Consider the following 17291-nt stretch of genomic DNA (forward strand, 5'->3'; position numbering starts at 1 on the left):
TCATCGCGCTGTTCGTATGTTCTTGTACTGGCACAGAAGCAGGTGCTTGAAGGTGTTTTTGAAGGTGGCGTTGCAGAGGGCGTAGCAGGCCGGGTTGATGGTGCTGTTGATGTAGCAGAGCCAGTAGCCGATGGTCCACAGGGCGTTTGGGATGCAGACGGAACAGAAGGTGTTGATTAGGACCATCACGTTGTACGGCGTCCACGTGACCACAAAAGCGACCAGGATGGCCATGATGGTGCGCGTCACCTTTTTCTCCCTGGATGAGATGCCCTTCCTCCTCCACTTTGCTACAGCAGTCTGCTTTGTTACCTGGAAAATCAGAGGAGGACAAGATTTTCAATGATTGTTTTTAAAGGTGTAATTTGTAAGAAATGGCCTTGGTAGCTGAGTTAGCCATGCAGCTAGCCAGACTACCCTGGGAGTGTTAGTGTTTACTGCGCTAACACAGGAGCTTTGGACCACTGGGAGAAAAAAGGGTTTTCAGGCACAGGGCTACCATACTACAATGTCTTTGACTTAATCATAATGTACAAGCAAACAACTTTACCTTGAACAGGTTCCTTGTGACCAAACTTTGTCTGTCAGCGGCTGAGTTCCCCGGGGAAGGTGGCTGTGTTTGATTTGTCTTCTCGCCCTCTGAGCCTTTCTGTGACGATGCAGAGACGGCTGTGTCCTTAGACGTCGAAGGGTGGACGCCGTCTGTGGTGGCTTCCACCTGGACAGTCCTTTCGTTTTTGCAGGGCCCGCTTCCGTTCTGCTGCTTCTCCTTCTCGTGTCCAGCCTCCTCCTGAGCTTCTTTTGCTGCGATGCAGTTGTTCTGGCTCTCACACCCGTCCTCCTGGCTGGGGTAGGGGCCTTCCCCCAGACTGGTGCCTGACGTCTTCCTGCTTTCCCTCCTCACCCGGCTGCGGCTGGCCTTGGAGATGCGCCAGTAGAGGTGGATCATGATGGCGACAGGTAGGTAAAAAGCTGCTATGGCTGTCCCGAATGTCACCGCTGGGTTTGAGAAGAACTGGATGTAGCACTCGTTTGGCGGGACGGTTCTCCCGCCAACGATGAACTGCCAGAACAAAATGGCCGGAGCCCACAGGATGAAGGACAAGACCCAGGCCGCGGCGATCATCAGACCCGCCATCTTGGTGCTGCGGTGCGCTGGGTAGCTGAGCGGCTTGGTGACGCAGAAGTAACGGTCAAAACTGATGATGAGGAGGTTCATGACTGAGGCGTTGCTGACAACATAATCGACAGCCAACCACAGGTCACACACCACGGCTCCCAGGGGCCAGTAGCCAATCACAATATAGACAGTGTAGAGGTTCATGGAGCAGACGCCAATAATGAGGTCTGCACAGGCCAGGCTGAACAGGAAGTAGTTGTTGACGGTCTGCAGGTTCCTGTTTACCTTTAGAGAAACAACACGGAGCGGGCTGTCAGATGCTAATCTTTTTTTGTGCAATGCGTTTTCTCATTTCTATTAGATTACCACTCCTCACATGCTGTATTCTTATCTCCAAGTCTGGGGTGTGCTTCTCAAGATGTCCAGAGATGGATGTTTGAAATACACTCATTAATCATAAATGATGAAAAAGGAGGAAACCCAAACCTTAATAGAGAGCATGACCAGGATGTTTCCGATGACAGTGATCAAACTCAGAGACCCGGCCACCAGGATGATGAGCACAATCTCCACGCTCGTGTACGGACTCACAGAGAAGAGGCTGGCGTCGTCCACGCTGCTGGTGTTGGTGCTGTGGGACGAATTCAGAGTCTCCATGCTGGCTGATTCTGGATATCCTTCTCACAGATGCTTCAGGCTCGAATCATATCTGTATCTGGTAAACACACATTATAACACATTATAAAATTATCAGCCTCTTTGCCGTTTTTTTGTGATGCCAGTTCTTTTCCTGTTTGTGTGCCCATTTATCTGTCTGCGCAGTTACACATGCAAAGTCATGTGTAACTGTCAGCGTGTAAACACTTGGCAGGTGCTTGAGTGTTTTTGAGCTTACAGGCTTGGCCCAGGTGTGAAAGATGGACAGGTGAGTAAATACAGGCTGCAGCAGCTGTGTTTTAAAATATACAGCAGTGCCCCACATACTCGTATCAGGGATGACACGTTGCAGCTGGTTTGGAGTTAAAAGGCTTGAAATCTGCAGGTCTGCAAATCATCATGATTAGACCTAAATGCTATCATAGAAAGTGATTTTTTTTGCGCTCGGTTGACACCCGGCTTGTGTTATTTTCCTGAGTTGCTATCTTTAACCACATCTTAAGTGACCTGGAAGTCTTAACTCTGATCAAATCTGAGCTGACAGGTCGAACGAGAGCATCTAACGAGGTCACCTACACCTCTAGAGGGTTCATTTACATCCACCATTCGGCCTTGAAAGTCACAAAATGCCCTTTGAGAGGATCTAATCTGCGCATGAGAGCCAATTCAAAAATGTCAATTTGTTATCTTGATCCTGCAGGCGTGAGGGAGTGGTTTCCTACCAACATCTCTGCCCCTTGATATGAAATAGGTACTGCCTGGTTTGAAAATTGGATCTTTCATTCGGGAGGGGATGTCTGGGTGTGGGTGTGTTTTTGCTCTTTGGGACAGATAAACCTTAATAGAAGACATGGTTTTAATGTCAAGAGAGGGAAAGATGATTTATTCGAGGAACAATTTCAGCTTTCCGAGTGAAGAATAAAAAAGGATTGAGATGATTTTCTAGGCACTGGTGAGTTATGAAAGTCTGTTCCAGCGACTGTACAGTACAGATTTCTACTGGGGCCACCCACGCTGAACATCCAGGCACTCATGCTGCTGTTAGGTGCTTTGGATAAAAGCATTTACTAAACAACATCTGACATGCATATGGAGATACCTGTTCTTTTGTGTTTATAATGGACTGCGTATTTCAAAATGCCCCCAGGAAAAGCAAACAAACAGCGAAACACCACGACATCACAGTTACAGTTAAAAACCAAGAAACGTCGGGAATAGACCCTTCGATACATACACAGCGTAATAATGTGATTAACTGATGTATTGTGATCAGAAAATCAATGTGAAGACACTTAGTTGAGACCAAGAGGGTTGTTGCATACTGCTTAAATCCTGTAAGTGACTCCATTAGGCCACATGATAACATCATACTGTACCTGAGAGATGTTTCCTTCCTGCTCTTACAGCCAGATGAAACTTCATTACAGCATCTGTAACTCTATCACTTACTCATCAAAGACCCATTCTGGACCTTTTCTGTCGCAGATGAGAAAGAGCTGGTGTGTCGTGTGTGTGTGTATTTCAGGACCTTGGTCTTGACAGCCTGTGTGACTTCTAGGATTGAGTCGTGCCGACATTTTGGTCTCAGTGGGGTTGCTGTATACGATTTGTGCGGATGTGCTAATTAGGGCACGTGTGTTTGCCTGCATTCATCAAGGTGCCGACAATCTGTTCTCACGGTTACATTAAACTCACCTCTCATTATGGGACAAAAAGCCTATTACACTATCACACTAGGGTTAGAAATGCAGGGTCTCGGTTTGTAGATGTCATATTTTAGGGCATGTGGAAGTAATTGTTAATGTTGGGTCTTTCCAGTAAATTGCGTGAGTCAATGCAATGTCCTCCTGAGCAGTGGTGGAAGAGGTTTCAAGGTCCTATAATCAAGTAAACATTTTCAATTCAGTGTATCCCATGGCTCTACTTTAGCAGCCTTCCCAGGTAGATAAAATCCGCAAATCAGCTTTTTTTTTTGCCCAATAGAAACATTCATTTGTTAGTCCATAATTCACACAGACCAGCACAGACAGTCTTGTTTGACACACAACGTCAACTCCTGCACTGAGTAAGATGCCATCGTAAATGTTCCTGGTAGCCGCTGTTAGCCTTTGAGCAGCACAGTGAATTATTTTTCCTCCTACTGTAACGTTAACTTCTAAAGATGAAAAGGCCGCAAAAAATCTTCCCATTCATCATTCACTCTTCTGACGGTTTCTTTTTTTTGTGATGCATTTGCAAAGAAAACTTACAAAGCCGGCCTGTGAAACCTGGACAGCGTGTGCTGCATTCGCCTGCAGGAAATGACAGCACGCTTCGCTACGTTTTCATAGCCTTGCCTGCGATATGAGCTCAACCTCTTACTGCACTGACACTTGGCCTCAGAATGGACCTGAAGACCTGAAGATGAGACTCAAGAATCAACTGGACTAACTCCAGAATTTACACTGTGTTGCTTTAATAGCGTGGAAAGTAAAAAAACAAAGATCCTCTCAAGTACGCTATTAGTTACTTTCCACCACTGCTTCTAACGGACAAGAATATATTTGTATGTGCTTGTTTATAAGAGTTTTATAGACATACATTATAAAAGGGTCCATTTAACCTTGTTTTATTGATTTTAAAACAGAGCACATTATACAAACATTCATTATTAGAACAATAAAGTTAATGTTAAATCCAACTGAACCCTAAATCAGCAGAGTATCAACACTTTTCCTACGTCTTCTGCCGGTGAGTTGTCTGAATGACACCATAACTTCTCCAAAACCTGTGACTTCTTGTGCTGTGAAGGGGATTTCTACCTGCTGGGATAATCTAAGCGGAAAAAACCTTGAGATATAAATGCAAGACTGCACTTCCACAGAAGGCCAAATTTATGGATTTGGCTCAGCCAACTTCGACCCAGACATCTGGCAGACAGCCAAAGGTAGGCATAAACAGCGGATCACATCAACAGACCATTACAATATCTCCTTGAGGCAGACGTGGAGATGGCTGCTGATTAGTTTTGGATATGGGAGTGATATAAAGTGTGCCAGCCAAAAGAAAAAGGCAAAAAAAAAAAAAAAAAGAGGCAGGTCACATCCTAAGAGATTATTCAACCTGTAACTCTGGATGTGGGCGATGCTGCTATCAGAAACAAAAGATGTAAGACAATTAAAACAAATCGTCTGTGACAACTCAAAATGAATCATTTCAGTCTTCATGCGGGGGCCAATGATGTTGAAAAAGAGCAATCTGCTTCAAAGTCCAAAGTCTGGACAAACCAGAAGCCCAGTTTTTATTAGTGAGCCGCCAACCGAGGGATCGACAGAGAACAGAGAACGACAGGTTCACCAGGCTTTGATCACTGAGGACAAAACAGCGCAGCAAAACCAGCTATGACAATAACTTCCCTCTTTATGGTGAGGAGCTGTCGACAACACGATGTCTGCTTCCACCACAACCAAGAACATTCTGCACCACCCTCGCTCTGATAACAAAGTCAACAAAAAAAAGAGGGAGCACCCTTTCCGACATGCACTGAGTCAGCAAGGTCACCAAAAGTTTTCTTTCTCCCGTTGGGCAAAGACTTACACATTCCTCCTCCTGTTTGATAAGAAGTAAAGTAGACAAAATGTGCTGAACTTAATCTGCAGCTGTAGCTACTTAATTATCATTTACTTGTCAGCCACAGTCTGTCTTTATTCTAATATCTGAATTTCTATCCACTAAATGACGCAATAAATCCACCTTAACTGATAAATGTCACAAGCTCTCAGTTCTGCAGTACCAGGTATAAGGTCTGGTTATTGATCTGATCAACCATGCACATGCTACCTTGGAAGAGATTGTGCAGCACTGGGAATCTTCCTCCTGCTGCCTAGAAATACGACCTACTTTTTAAAAAATGTTTTTCACTGCATCAGATCTTCTGCAATTAGTCAAAACTTCTCTACTCTCAGGCTTTTCCCCCACAAGCCCTGAAAACTGCAATTATTAAGCCACTCTTAAAAGAAGAAGAAATTGTTGAAAACATCCTCCTGGTCCTACAGAACTGTTTTGATGTTTTCCAGTCGAGATTTCGATCACACCACAGCATCAGAAGCTGCTCTTGTTAAAGTATTGAATGACATCCACACAGACGGTGGAAACATTTCTCTTATGATATTATTAGATTTCAGTGCTGCAATCAACAAAGTCAGCCACAACACATTAACAGATGGACTGGAAAGCTGGGTGGGCCTATATGTCACAGTGGTAACCTGGACTGAAGCCAGTTTGAAGGACAAGGACTATTCTGTGTCGACTTGTTATTACATATCTGAGCCTTGCAAAAATGTCATGTGGAGTTCACCAAGGCTCCATTCTTGGACCTCTTCTGCACGATATCTACACTAACTCTTCTTATTGGAAACAAAACACATTTCTTACCTTAATTACATGGACAACACAACCATGTATATAATGATGCCACCAGGTGATTATGTTCCCATGGAAACACTGAGGTGCATTGAACAAACAGCTGTTTTTGGACCCAAAGACGAATGACTAACAGTCAGTGCTCAGCTGCTGTTGTAACGTTAAAGTACAGAAACAAGGACAGAAATTCAAGTGTTGTTATGGACTCCTAAATCTGACATCCACATTAAGATTATTATAAAATCAACGTACTATCACCTCAAGAATATATTAACAATTAAAAGACTTGTAGAAATACATAAGCTTCAGTTTATCTTCAGTAAGCTCGACTACTCCAACGCTGCACTTGATCATTACAGCTTTCTCAGTCCTCACAAAGACCAGAAAAGTCCAGTTCTCAGATCTTTCACTTCATTTCAGTGCAACAACACATTTCTGATCTGCTTCTCCATTACAAACTCTCTAATATCCGTCAGCTAACTGTCTCCAGAGACAAAACTAAACACAGAGAAGCTGCATTTTTATGCAAAACAAACTCCCAGAAAACTTTCAGATCAGTGCTTAAGGCTTTTCTGCCTTTTATTAAGTCTGCTGTAAGTGTTGTCGTCGTTGTAGCTAACTTCCTGTCTATTTTGCAGTTAGCAATCCCCTCCCTCCCCTCTACGTCGCCACATGTATGCGCAGCGTTAATCTCCACACACACAGCAGCAAACGGGAGGATCTGTGGGTTCACGAGCAGACAGGACCGCTTTCTTTTCTCTTTTAGTGTACGAGCAGGGGGAGGAGAGACATGGGTTACTGACCAAACACTAAAAGAAATCACTTACAGCAGCTATAAGTAAAACTTGTGATCATTTATTAACTTAATTTATTTCATTTAATCCTTATTTATATTGTCTTTTATATGACCTTGTGTATCATTTATATGTTGTCTGCTTTATGTAAAGCGCTTTGAATTGGCTTCTTGTTGAAAGCTGCCTTGCCCACACACACAAGCTGTATGTTAACAAGCTGTCTAATGAGCTGGTGTGAAGACGTTTCCATGTCATGTGGTATTGTTTCGTAACAGGGCGGGAGATCACTGCCTGCTCACGAGCCCGTCCGCACCTCTTCTCTTCATTCACACTAATAAGACCTGCATTACTGGACCTCCCTAATTGTTATTCAGGGCTACTGGAGAGAGTCACAGAGGCAAACAGTATTTCCTTGACAGCCACAGAAACATAGTAATTAGATCCAGCAGATGCTGCCTGCAACAGCTGTGCCGGTAATATGCTTGGTAGGATATAGTAGTACTCATCTGGCAGGGTGAGCTCAGCCTTAAAAAGTCTGTCTTTGATATCATGAACGATAGACAACAGTCAGCTGCAGAGTCAGTAGGTACCTGCAGATGAGACGGTGAAGCGAGAGGCTTGTTTGCCGACACATGAGCAGGTGTGGATACACAGCTCCATCAAAAGGAGGATTTTTACGACTACAAGGATCAAAGTGTTGTAGTTTTTAATGATTTCATTGGAAAAAAAGGCTTTTATCTCTTAAATGTATTTTATTGGTTGCTATATTTTTCCAGGACAAACATGTTTCTGACTGGAAATCTGTAAGGTCATTTCAGGTGTTTGCACAGATGGGATTTTAACTCAACCAGCCTCAAGTAAACACACAATATGTTTGACCTGAAAAAAAAATACAGTACACACATTTGGGGGCACATTTGACAGATTTGAAATAGAAGCAGATGTTCCTGATGTTGTTGCACTAGTTACTGTAAGTTTGTTGTGATTTCTGAGATGTGCGTCCTGTATCTGAACAGTGGGAAATTTCACATGAACCTGAGCTTTGGCCTCGCACGGCAGTGGTAACGGAGAGCAGAGAAAAAACCCTGCACTGCAACAGAGCCAGAGCGTGAAAAAGTGCAGAGGAGAGAAGACCAGCAAGGTGGGAAGGATTGCAAAATAAAAATGAATTAATAAGGTTCAGAGGAGACGAGGCACGAGGGAAGGAAAAGATGAAAATAATCTCTCAAACCTGTGGGTATATAAGAGGTGACTTCAGTGCCATGCAAGCAGAGCGGAGTCCGAGAGTAGGAGGGCTGATGAGTGAGGATTAAAAAAAACATAACTTGATTTCATCTTGTAGGCCTACAGTTTTCAGGGAGGAGCTGCATGTTTCAAATCTAATTAAACACAAAGACAGAGTCACAGGGGGGGATTCCTCGGGAGCAGGGAGACTGGGGAATCCAGAGCCGGGATCTGATGCAGGTGGCTGATTGAAAGCTTTCAGCTCGGGACAGAAAATGAAGACAAACATTTCTAGACCAGCCTTATGGGAACAGTAAAACCCATATCTACCCTCCAGTAAATAAAAACTTCCTCAGGAAGCCGAAACAGCATGTGGAGGGTAAAATTTCAATCAATACATAATCAATATATCTGATATGACATTATGTTCCTGGAATATTACTGACGAGTGATGTTTTCATCAACATTTTAATGTCCTCTTGACATACAAATGGTTTATATTTGTAAAGTGTACATTTTTGTTATATATGTGTATTTGCTTTTTTACTCTAAAGTGTGTAAAGTGTTAAAAATAACACCCTGGGGGGGATTTGTGTGAAAATCCAGACACATTAAAAAAGATTTTCTGACTTTCTGAGTGCCAAAACATGCTTGACTTAAAATCTGTGTCTCCATAAGTTTGTACATTTTCTAAAGAAGTGTCACTTACCTTGGCAGAAATCCACAGAGAAATATTCTCTCACCTTGCCTGCTGAGAACGACATGGATGAGCTGTTTCAGTTCGGTCCATGGTCCTCTCACCTCGGTCGACACACTGGTGCGGAGACAGAAGCAGAGAGGAACCCTACGTTGATGTGTCGCTCCTCCTCTGACAAGAACCAGTGTGAGAGAGTGTTTTGTGTGTTCGAGAGGCAGAAAGAGAGACTGACAGACAGAGAAGGGAGGGGTTACGGGGGCTATTAGTGACTGTTGTGTGGTATCCCTTGAGCTAGGGTCGCACATTTGAATAAACAAGAGGCTGAGACAGACGGAGACAGACAGAGAGAGAGTCGTTTGTTTTCAGGACCAGGGAAAGCACTGGCCTCTCCAGCGCAAACGCATTCTCCTACGTTACAGAGCTGTAGGCGACGATGTGAAGAGAAGTTTGAGTGGCTGGGGCATGAAATAAAACAGTAAAGCACTATTAAAAAGAGGACAAAAGCAGAGGGTCGTGCCGTTGTTCTGTTGCTGCAGGACGTTAACCTTTAAAACTCAGTTGTTTTGACCTTTCAACCAAACCGGGTGACGCAGTCTGCCCCAGTTGGTGGATGACCTTACTTTGATGGAATTACCACAAAGAATAATGGACTCCTCTCCACGAAACAATACTGCAAATGAAACGAGGAGAGTGCACGTACGCATGATTCAATATGAGAAAATATGACATGATTTATGGTGCTTGTCCTGATTCAGACTTATGGCACACTGATCACATCAACATTGGTCTGTTAGTTGATTTTCTGGGATGTAACGTCGAGTGTGTGTAAGACGTCTGCGCCTTTTTATATTCTGTTTAACCTCGATGATTTAATGGCACATAAATATATTACATTTTATCATCTGAATGTGGGCGTAGACATGTCGTAGAAAACTGCGCTGGTGCATTCGTGAGCTTCACTTCGGCTCTTCGACCATTTGTCATCGACACAAATCAATAAGAGGCTTTGATTCTGTGTCTTCACTACATGCGTGTGGGCGTCTTTGGTTTCCTGTCTCCCAGAAGCTCCTTTTTCCAATTTCCGAGACCCTCTGGCACGTCTAATTATTTGCGGTCATTCTAAATATTAAAAAAACAAATTAAAAGAACATGATAATTAGTATGATTACTCAACCTGATGACTGAATTATCTGGTATCTGGTAATAAGGTTGAGTAACACATGGAAATTGTTAGGTTAAATAGTCAATAGTTATTTTACTTGTTTGTCTTCTGGCAGAGAGTTAGATGAGAAGATAAATCTCCCGTGTTTGTACTGTGAATATTACGCTACAGACAGCAGCCAGTTAGCTTAGCTTAGCATTAAGACTGGAAACAGAGGGAAACATCGAGATAAAAGTCACCCGGCCAAGAAATAGACTGACAAAATCACTCCCATGCTGTCACAGCTCTGCAAGTGGAGTAACAAGCAGAGAGGTGAAGCTGAAGAAGTTCAAATATTTATTCACAGAAGAAAAAAGGCACAAATCCTACATGGTGGTGAGGCAGGCGAAGGTCCAACTGGGCAAACAAATTCACCAGAGACTTCCGCCGACCAAGCCGGTTTGGTCGGCGGAAGTCTCTAGTGCTCTCATTGAATGCACATCCAGGCATGTCATGTGTCTGCAGATGACTAACCAATCAGAGAGCTTGTTACATCGGCTAATTTGCATTGTTTTACTTTGTTTTACCAGCTCAAGGACCAAAGTGTCATGGAACGGCTAAATGGAGACACACAAAGTCTTCACAAATACACACAAAACCTCCACAAATACACACAAAACCTCCACAAATACACACAGAATCTCAACAAAGAGACACAAAACCTCCACAATGACACGCAAAACCTCCACAAATACACACAAAACCTCCACAAATACACACATTGTTGGCATAGGCAGTGTACACGCCACAGACACTACTTTTTTCATTCTATTGTGGATTTTTTGAAGGCTCCAGTAGATAAAGACACTCAGGATTTGGACTCTAAAATGAAACATCAGACTCACTATATCATGAACAGAGAGTGATACTGATCGCACATAAAAATGATCTATTTTACCGCTGATTGTGTAAAATATCGACGGAGCATCCAGATAGGAAAAGTGAAACCGTAAACTTGCATCCTTTCTAATGGCCAGAAGGTGGCAACTCCAGTGGTTTCTAGAAGAAGTCCAATTGTATGTGAGCTTATGAGAAAATGACCCTACTTCTCACTTGATTATTTACCTCTGTAAACAGTTTCCTAATGAGTTTATGGTCTCAATCGGTAGTTTCAGGTCTTCTTTAATACAGCAAGATGGTCATTTTATAAATTATGGTCCCATTTAGATTCAGCGTCCTTGTAACCAAGACAGCAGTTAGCGTCCAAATTAACAACGGTTATTTCTGAGCATATCGTTCAGAAAGAGATATACTTATGAATTTGTACTTTCACGAGATAAGAATACCACAAGTGTATTATATGGTGGCATACATATGGCTCTTGTGATTGAACGAGAAATGTCAAAGTAAGTCGAGAGCCGTTTTCCGGACGCTTCCTCTGGGCGATTGCTTGCGTGGAATTAAAGCTCGACACTGAATGTAAAGTTCATAAGGGTTGCACAGTCGTGTCAAGTCCTCGCTGGCTACCGGTGATGCTTTGCACGGTAACGTCATACGAAGGCTTCCTCGCACAGGCACTGAATTAGAGTCTGCATATGTGAATGGGTCCTCCTGTGTCCTCCGCATCATCCCTTGTTTTATTGTGTCAGATGGAGTCACACGCGTATGTGCGTATACATTCATGGGCTGAAATGTAAGTGTTCAGAGTTGAAAAGAGGACAGACAGGAACCATAAAGGATGCACTGCCGCAGGGCAAATGATGTATATTATTTCACAGCACCATGAGTGATAAAAGCCATCACCCCTGTGCACACATATAATCCCCTTTCACACCAAATCACCTCTCTCGTCATCAGTTTTCTTCTAACTTACACACATTGGCTAACTTCCATCTGATCTGGCCGGAGTAAGCACATCAGTATTGCACCAAGTCCTAGAAAACATCTTGTTACATAGTGTCCTCGCAGTAAGAACATCCTCATTCAAAAGTTGCATTTCACCACTCTGATGTGCATGAGGAATAAAAAAAAAAAAAAAAAACAGCTTACAATGAAGCTCTCTCCACTTCACTATGTGAAGCAAAGCCCTCAAGGCTGCATGGAAATGAGGTCATCTAGTTGGAGCCCGAGCAGCTGTTTGAATGGAGAGGGGCCACGTACAATAGCAGCCTTTTATCTAACACGTCTGATAAGACAGCCTCGCATTTTCTGAAATTTACTGGTGCATTTAGTTATCAAGAAAGCTGTAGAAATTCTGAAAATGTATAACGGAAAGAGAGAGAGGAAACTTCAAAGTCAGCCTGAAAGTGTGGCGCGCATAATTATATACTTCATCATGCAGGACGGAGCTAATATTGATGACACACAGACACTGACTGGAAGTCGTCTCTGGGCCTGCAGCGCATCGTGACAATTTAACTCTTCTGATGATTCATCAAAGACTGGCTGTAATTCATCATCGTGTTAAGGCTCAGTTGGGATTTGGGCCACCTGGACTCTGGTCAACGACTGGCACTAGTATTACCTGTAGATAAAGTTGCCCCAGTTTGTGTGTATCATGCATTACAGAGCTACGGATCAGTTTTTCTGAAGGAATAATCTCTTTGTCAACACTTACAGCTGTCAGAACAGCAGAAGGACTTTTCATACAATCTGGATGAAAAAACATTTCCTGCGTTGTACAAAAAAAAAGAAAAAAAAAGAGTTTATCCCAACACATGTCCTTGCATGGCTCTTTTGTATGATGCAAGAAAATATATACTATATATATTCTATATAACTATATATACATAGTTATTTTGTATAAAAATATAAAATATTGCAAAGTAACGTCAATATAAATATAACATAACTGATGAAACGCTCACATTCTGATTCACATTGCACAAATTGAACATGGATATTCATTTTCAGCGACTATTATATTCTTAGTCTTGAGAGTTGTGGAAATATCTCCAGAAGAGCAGTAAGTTCTGTTTAATGAACTTCTGGGTCTTTTAAAGATAAAATGGATGTAAAAGTGGATGCTTATCTCTCTGACTCTGATCTAATGGTAATAGAGGCCCAAACTGGGACGATAGATAAATGTGACTACAGAACCTGCAACATATATTTTCTTTTCTAGATTAACAGTCGATAATTTTCTAAAAAAAATATCATTCAAAATCATTTTGATGGTACAGTGTCTTGTAATATGGTGAATGGTGTCTCTATCACTTGTTTCTGCACTGTGTAACTTCAGTGAGAGGGTAGGATCACAGTGTTACATACATGTTTACATACGAGTTTTCAACACATAACATCGTTTTAACATGTTGTTGAGTTTTGTTTGTAGTTAGCACCTACATTACATCTAACAAACTGTTACAGACCTGGGATTTGTGCAACACAGTGGTGTTGCACTCAGAAACCGAGGGAGGCGCCAAATCACATAAAATGCCGATTTCTACATAATTTTGCTTTAAAGTTGTGGTATTCACAGCAATCAGACCAAGATCAGCAGGGGTGTCATACATTTGGTCCAGAAGACTCACCAGAGATATGTACTCGAGTCACTGTCTTTTCTGAGGCTCCACTGACAACAACTCAAGGACTCGTGAAACCACTTTGTTAATTATTTGTCTGTAATTGGGTTCAAAAAGAAACCATCTATTTAAAACCACCCCACTATCACATGAAAACACTGATGCAAGCTGTTATCTTTTACTTTAAGGTCCCACTACTACTACACTCCTTCTTCAGCCAGTGGTCACCAGCTCTGGTTGGCTGCTTCATGACTCTGCTGCCCTCTGGAGGACTGATGTCAGCCTCCTCTCTCTTTCCAGCAGCTCCTCATGCTGCCTCCTCTGCCTCCTGCAGACAGCTCTGATGCTGAGCACTGCCTTTCTCTAAGGAAGTGAAAATATCTTCAGAGCTTATGTTGGATGGTAAAAGAGAGACAAACGGCGTGCAGCCGACAGGATGTTAAAACTTAACACTGCACTGCCGTTTCTAATCTAATCTCTAGTCAAACCATCTCAAATAAACTTAATATAAGACACAATGAGATAATTGGGACATGGTTTTAGATAATTCAAATGTCTTTTATCTGCAGACTTTTTAATTATTACAAGAAAGAAACTAATTGTTTTCATTTCTTTTACTTACTTTTGGAGTAACAATTTTTCCAGCGTATTCTGACTCCTGAACTCATCCTCAACACTCCACCATGAAAGATAGATGTTTTTCTTCTTGCGTAGCATAAAGGGACTTCAACTTGCATTTCATTGAACAACTCTATGTTGTAAAATGACAATTAAATGAACCTTGTGAACCTTGTGAACCTTTAAAAACTGAAACTAACCTTAACCAGTACCTGAAACTTGAAAGGATCCAACCAGCCTACATCCTTTTTGAAACCAACGTCACTCGAGTGAAGGCAGCTCGGGTGCAATAAACATGTTGAAATCTGAAGTAAGTAAAGACTTATTTCCTTCTTTGTGTGATTAAATCAACTATCCACTGAGAGTAAACACTGAACACAGAGAAACTGGGATTTACCTTTCAAAAATGACCAAAATCTCTTTTTTCTCATCGTCAGCTGTTTGCTCTGTTGTCATGAACATGGCTGTGTTGTCATCATGTGACCGAAGAATGGGGCTTAATGAATATGTGGGCAAGGATGCTCTATTGACGGATGGTCTATGGCATCATGAATTGTTTATAGCTTAATATCCTCCTTGACTGCTGACGCCCGGTCGATGACTTTGGCCTCGTCCCAGTCGATTGTAAAGTCACCATCGGCCAGATTACTTGCAGTTAGATCCTGGAACAGTTCTTGAGTGATTGTTTGCTTGTTGATCTTGAGGAGTTTGATGTGATGTTTGTAACTCACAGAATGAGCTGACTGAAGTTTAACCAATAGAAAAAAAGTGTTCTGCAACTAAAGGACTTTATGCTAATGGGTCCCACTTGGAAGTCCCGATCTCAGTGGAGCGTAACGAGCGTCAGAGTGCTGACGAGCTGCTCTTTCGCCTCACCATTCAGCTCACACTCACGAGGCTCCATCACTTGAAAGAGTCAAAACATTTCCTGTTGCTCGGAGGGGGTGGGGGGGTGGGGGTTTCTATGGCAACAATAGTACAGATCCCTATGAGAGTAAACAACAAAAACATCCACCTTTGGAAACCTGACTGGTCTGTTTTTGGTTTGTATTGTTTGCTGATCATGATTAGAGAAAAAAAAGGGTTTCATGCTGTGGGACCTGATGGCCTCCCCTGTGTGGAAAATCTTTCCATGTTCACTTAGAGTCGATTAGAAAAAAAAAAAAAAATGGTGCTACTTTGCATGAAGCAGTGGCCATCTGCAATGGAAATCATATGTAAAGTGAGGAGATGAATTCTGACCACATGTCAACCCTTTCCCATCACGTTAATACATAAAACCATAGAGAGCACGACGGTTCATATGAGGTTGTTATAATTCTGATCATAACACAACAGCATGAAAAGATTCTGATATCATAATTATCTCTATTTGTACCACACATGTCCATGTAAACACATACAGTCAGTTCAGATAATTGTGTACCCCTTATAAAGACCATACACTGCACAACAGTTTTTATACATTTTAACTTCTCATGCACGATCACATCATTTTGTAAAAATAATGCTCAGTTCATTTGTGTTACACTGATTTCAGGTGCTTTTGGCCACAGAGCTCTTAAAACCGAGCCACACAATCATCCGCTGGTTATTTGAATTGCTGGATGTGGTCATGGAAAGAGCGTAACCACAGGGTGTAGCCCCACGTTTGTCAGCCTCAGCGTGTCCTTCCATCACCTGACAGGGACGCCTAAAGGGTAAGTTCACCCAAAAAATGAGAAGTCAGTCATTATCTACTCACACCTCATGCTGATGGAGAGTCAGGTGAAGTTGTAGCCCACAAAACATTTTATGGAGCTTCACAGCAAAAAACAGCTTTGCAGCATTCTTCTAAACAACTGAAGTAGATGGGGACTTGTTTTAAAAAGACATAAAATGTCTCAATTTAGCTCATCCAGCATAATCCAAGGCCCCAACAGACATTATTGTCACTGTAGCGCAATAAAGGGGTTAAATAACTATTTTTAAGCCCAACTTACTTACTTTACTTTGTTTATATGTGGCGGACCCTGCCACCTTTCTAGCTTCAAACAGTGTTCTGGGGACCTTATTTTCCTCCGAACACAGGTTGTTTATTCAGTTGTGGAAAAAATCAATATTTCTGAGTTTGTATTATTGCCTCATTAATATTGTAAATAATAAACTACATAGTGCCCCTTTAATATGGGTGTTCTCACTCGTCTTTTTCTTATTATCCGTGTTGTTTGCTTTTCTATTTTCCATATCTAAGTATCAGGATGTAACCACTTAAGATGTTTTAATGGTTCTGCCTTTAATGTCTGTGTTGTTTCTATAATCTGGTCCTAAGGAAGCATTCAATTTCAACTGTATAATTTCAAAGCAAAACTTTTTGAACTTTTCAACTTGAGTCTTAACCTGTAAATTCCTTATTCAAATAAATCTATGTTCACTAAATCTTGCAAAAAGAGACGAAGAAAGAAATCAAAGTCAGCACTCTTTCACCTACAACATACGACAACTTATTCTGTTTGAAGACGACGGGTTTTCAAATAGCCGAACCTCTCAACACTTTAAGTGTCTCTGTTTAAGCAGCGTTGTGTCTATATGAGCTCCACATGCAAACATATTACTGAGCATCAGCACCCCATGACAGAGGCTTGCAATGCAAATCGCACTGACAACACAGGTGAGGTATGCTTTATACTGATCTCACACACTCCCAATCATGTGTTGCACACTCAGACAAACAAACATGCGGCGCAGTCTTATTGCAGCTGATTTGCCTGAGTTGTCGTCTGATAGTCTGCGCTGCAGATATGCTTTTACAATATGCCACTGTCATTTGTAAACACCTGGCATGATGCTAAGTAAACAACAGAAATCTGAATATTCCCACCAGAAAAGAGAAAACTTAGGCAGGGTAACAATAGGCCCGCTCATGGTACGTCAAAAATAATCACAAAAATAAATGATGTCTCATAACTTTAAGGCTAATAAGCCACTTGTTTAAAGATACTTACAAAGATGCTAAGATGACTGATTGATTCAAAATTTTCGACTAAATAAAAATTTACGGACAGATAAATTGACGGCCCGATAGTGGAAAATTTACATTATTGGTTATCGACAGGTAAAGAAATTATAGCTGATA

At 41.9% G+C, this 17291-nt stretch overlaps 1 protein-coding gene across 1 annotated transcript; it reads right to left on the minus strand.

The window, feature by feature from the left end:
• LOC141001439 (muscarinic acetylcholine receptor M2-like) lies at window positions 1–1777 on the minus strand. Its single transcript, XM_073472515.1, has 3 exons — window positions 1607–1777; window positions 551–1405; window positions 1–312 (listed from the first exon to the last, which is right to left on the minus strand). Exons 1-3 carry the CDS (start codon window positions 1775–1777, stop codon window positions 1–3), a joined length of 1338 nt encoding a protein of 445 aa, XP_073328616.1.
• Window positions 1778–17291: the final 15514 nt, after the last annotated feature.

Source organism: Pagrus major, chromosome 8 (genome assembly GCF_040436345.1).
Source record: "Pagrus major chromosome 8, Pma_NU_1.0".
Taxonomy (NCBI): domain Eukaryota; kingdom Metazoa; phylum Chordata; class Actinopteri; order Spariformes; family Sparidae; genus Pagrus; species Pagrus major.

Bases quoted from the DNA above. Each gene is read 5' to 3' on its own strand.
- LOC141001439 (XM_073472515.1), bottom strand. From the start codon at position 1,777: ATGGAGACTCTGAATTCGTCCCACAGCACCAACACCAGCAGCGTGGAC. The intron at 1,406-1,606 runs GTTTGGGTTTCC...GTTTCTCTAAAG, and splicing joins TGGTCATGCTCTCTATTAAG to GTAAACAGGAACCTGCAGAC. The intron at 313-550 runs GTAAAGTTGTTT...CTGATTTTCCAG, and splicing joins TCACAAGGAACCTGTTCAAG to GTAACAAAGCAGACTGCTGT.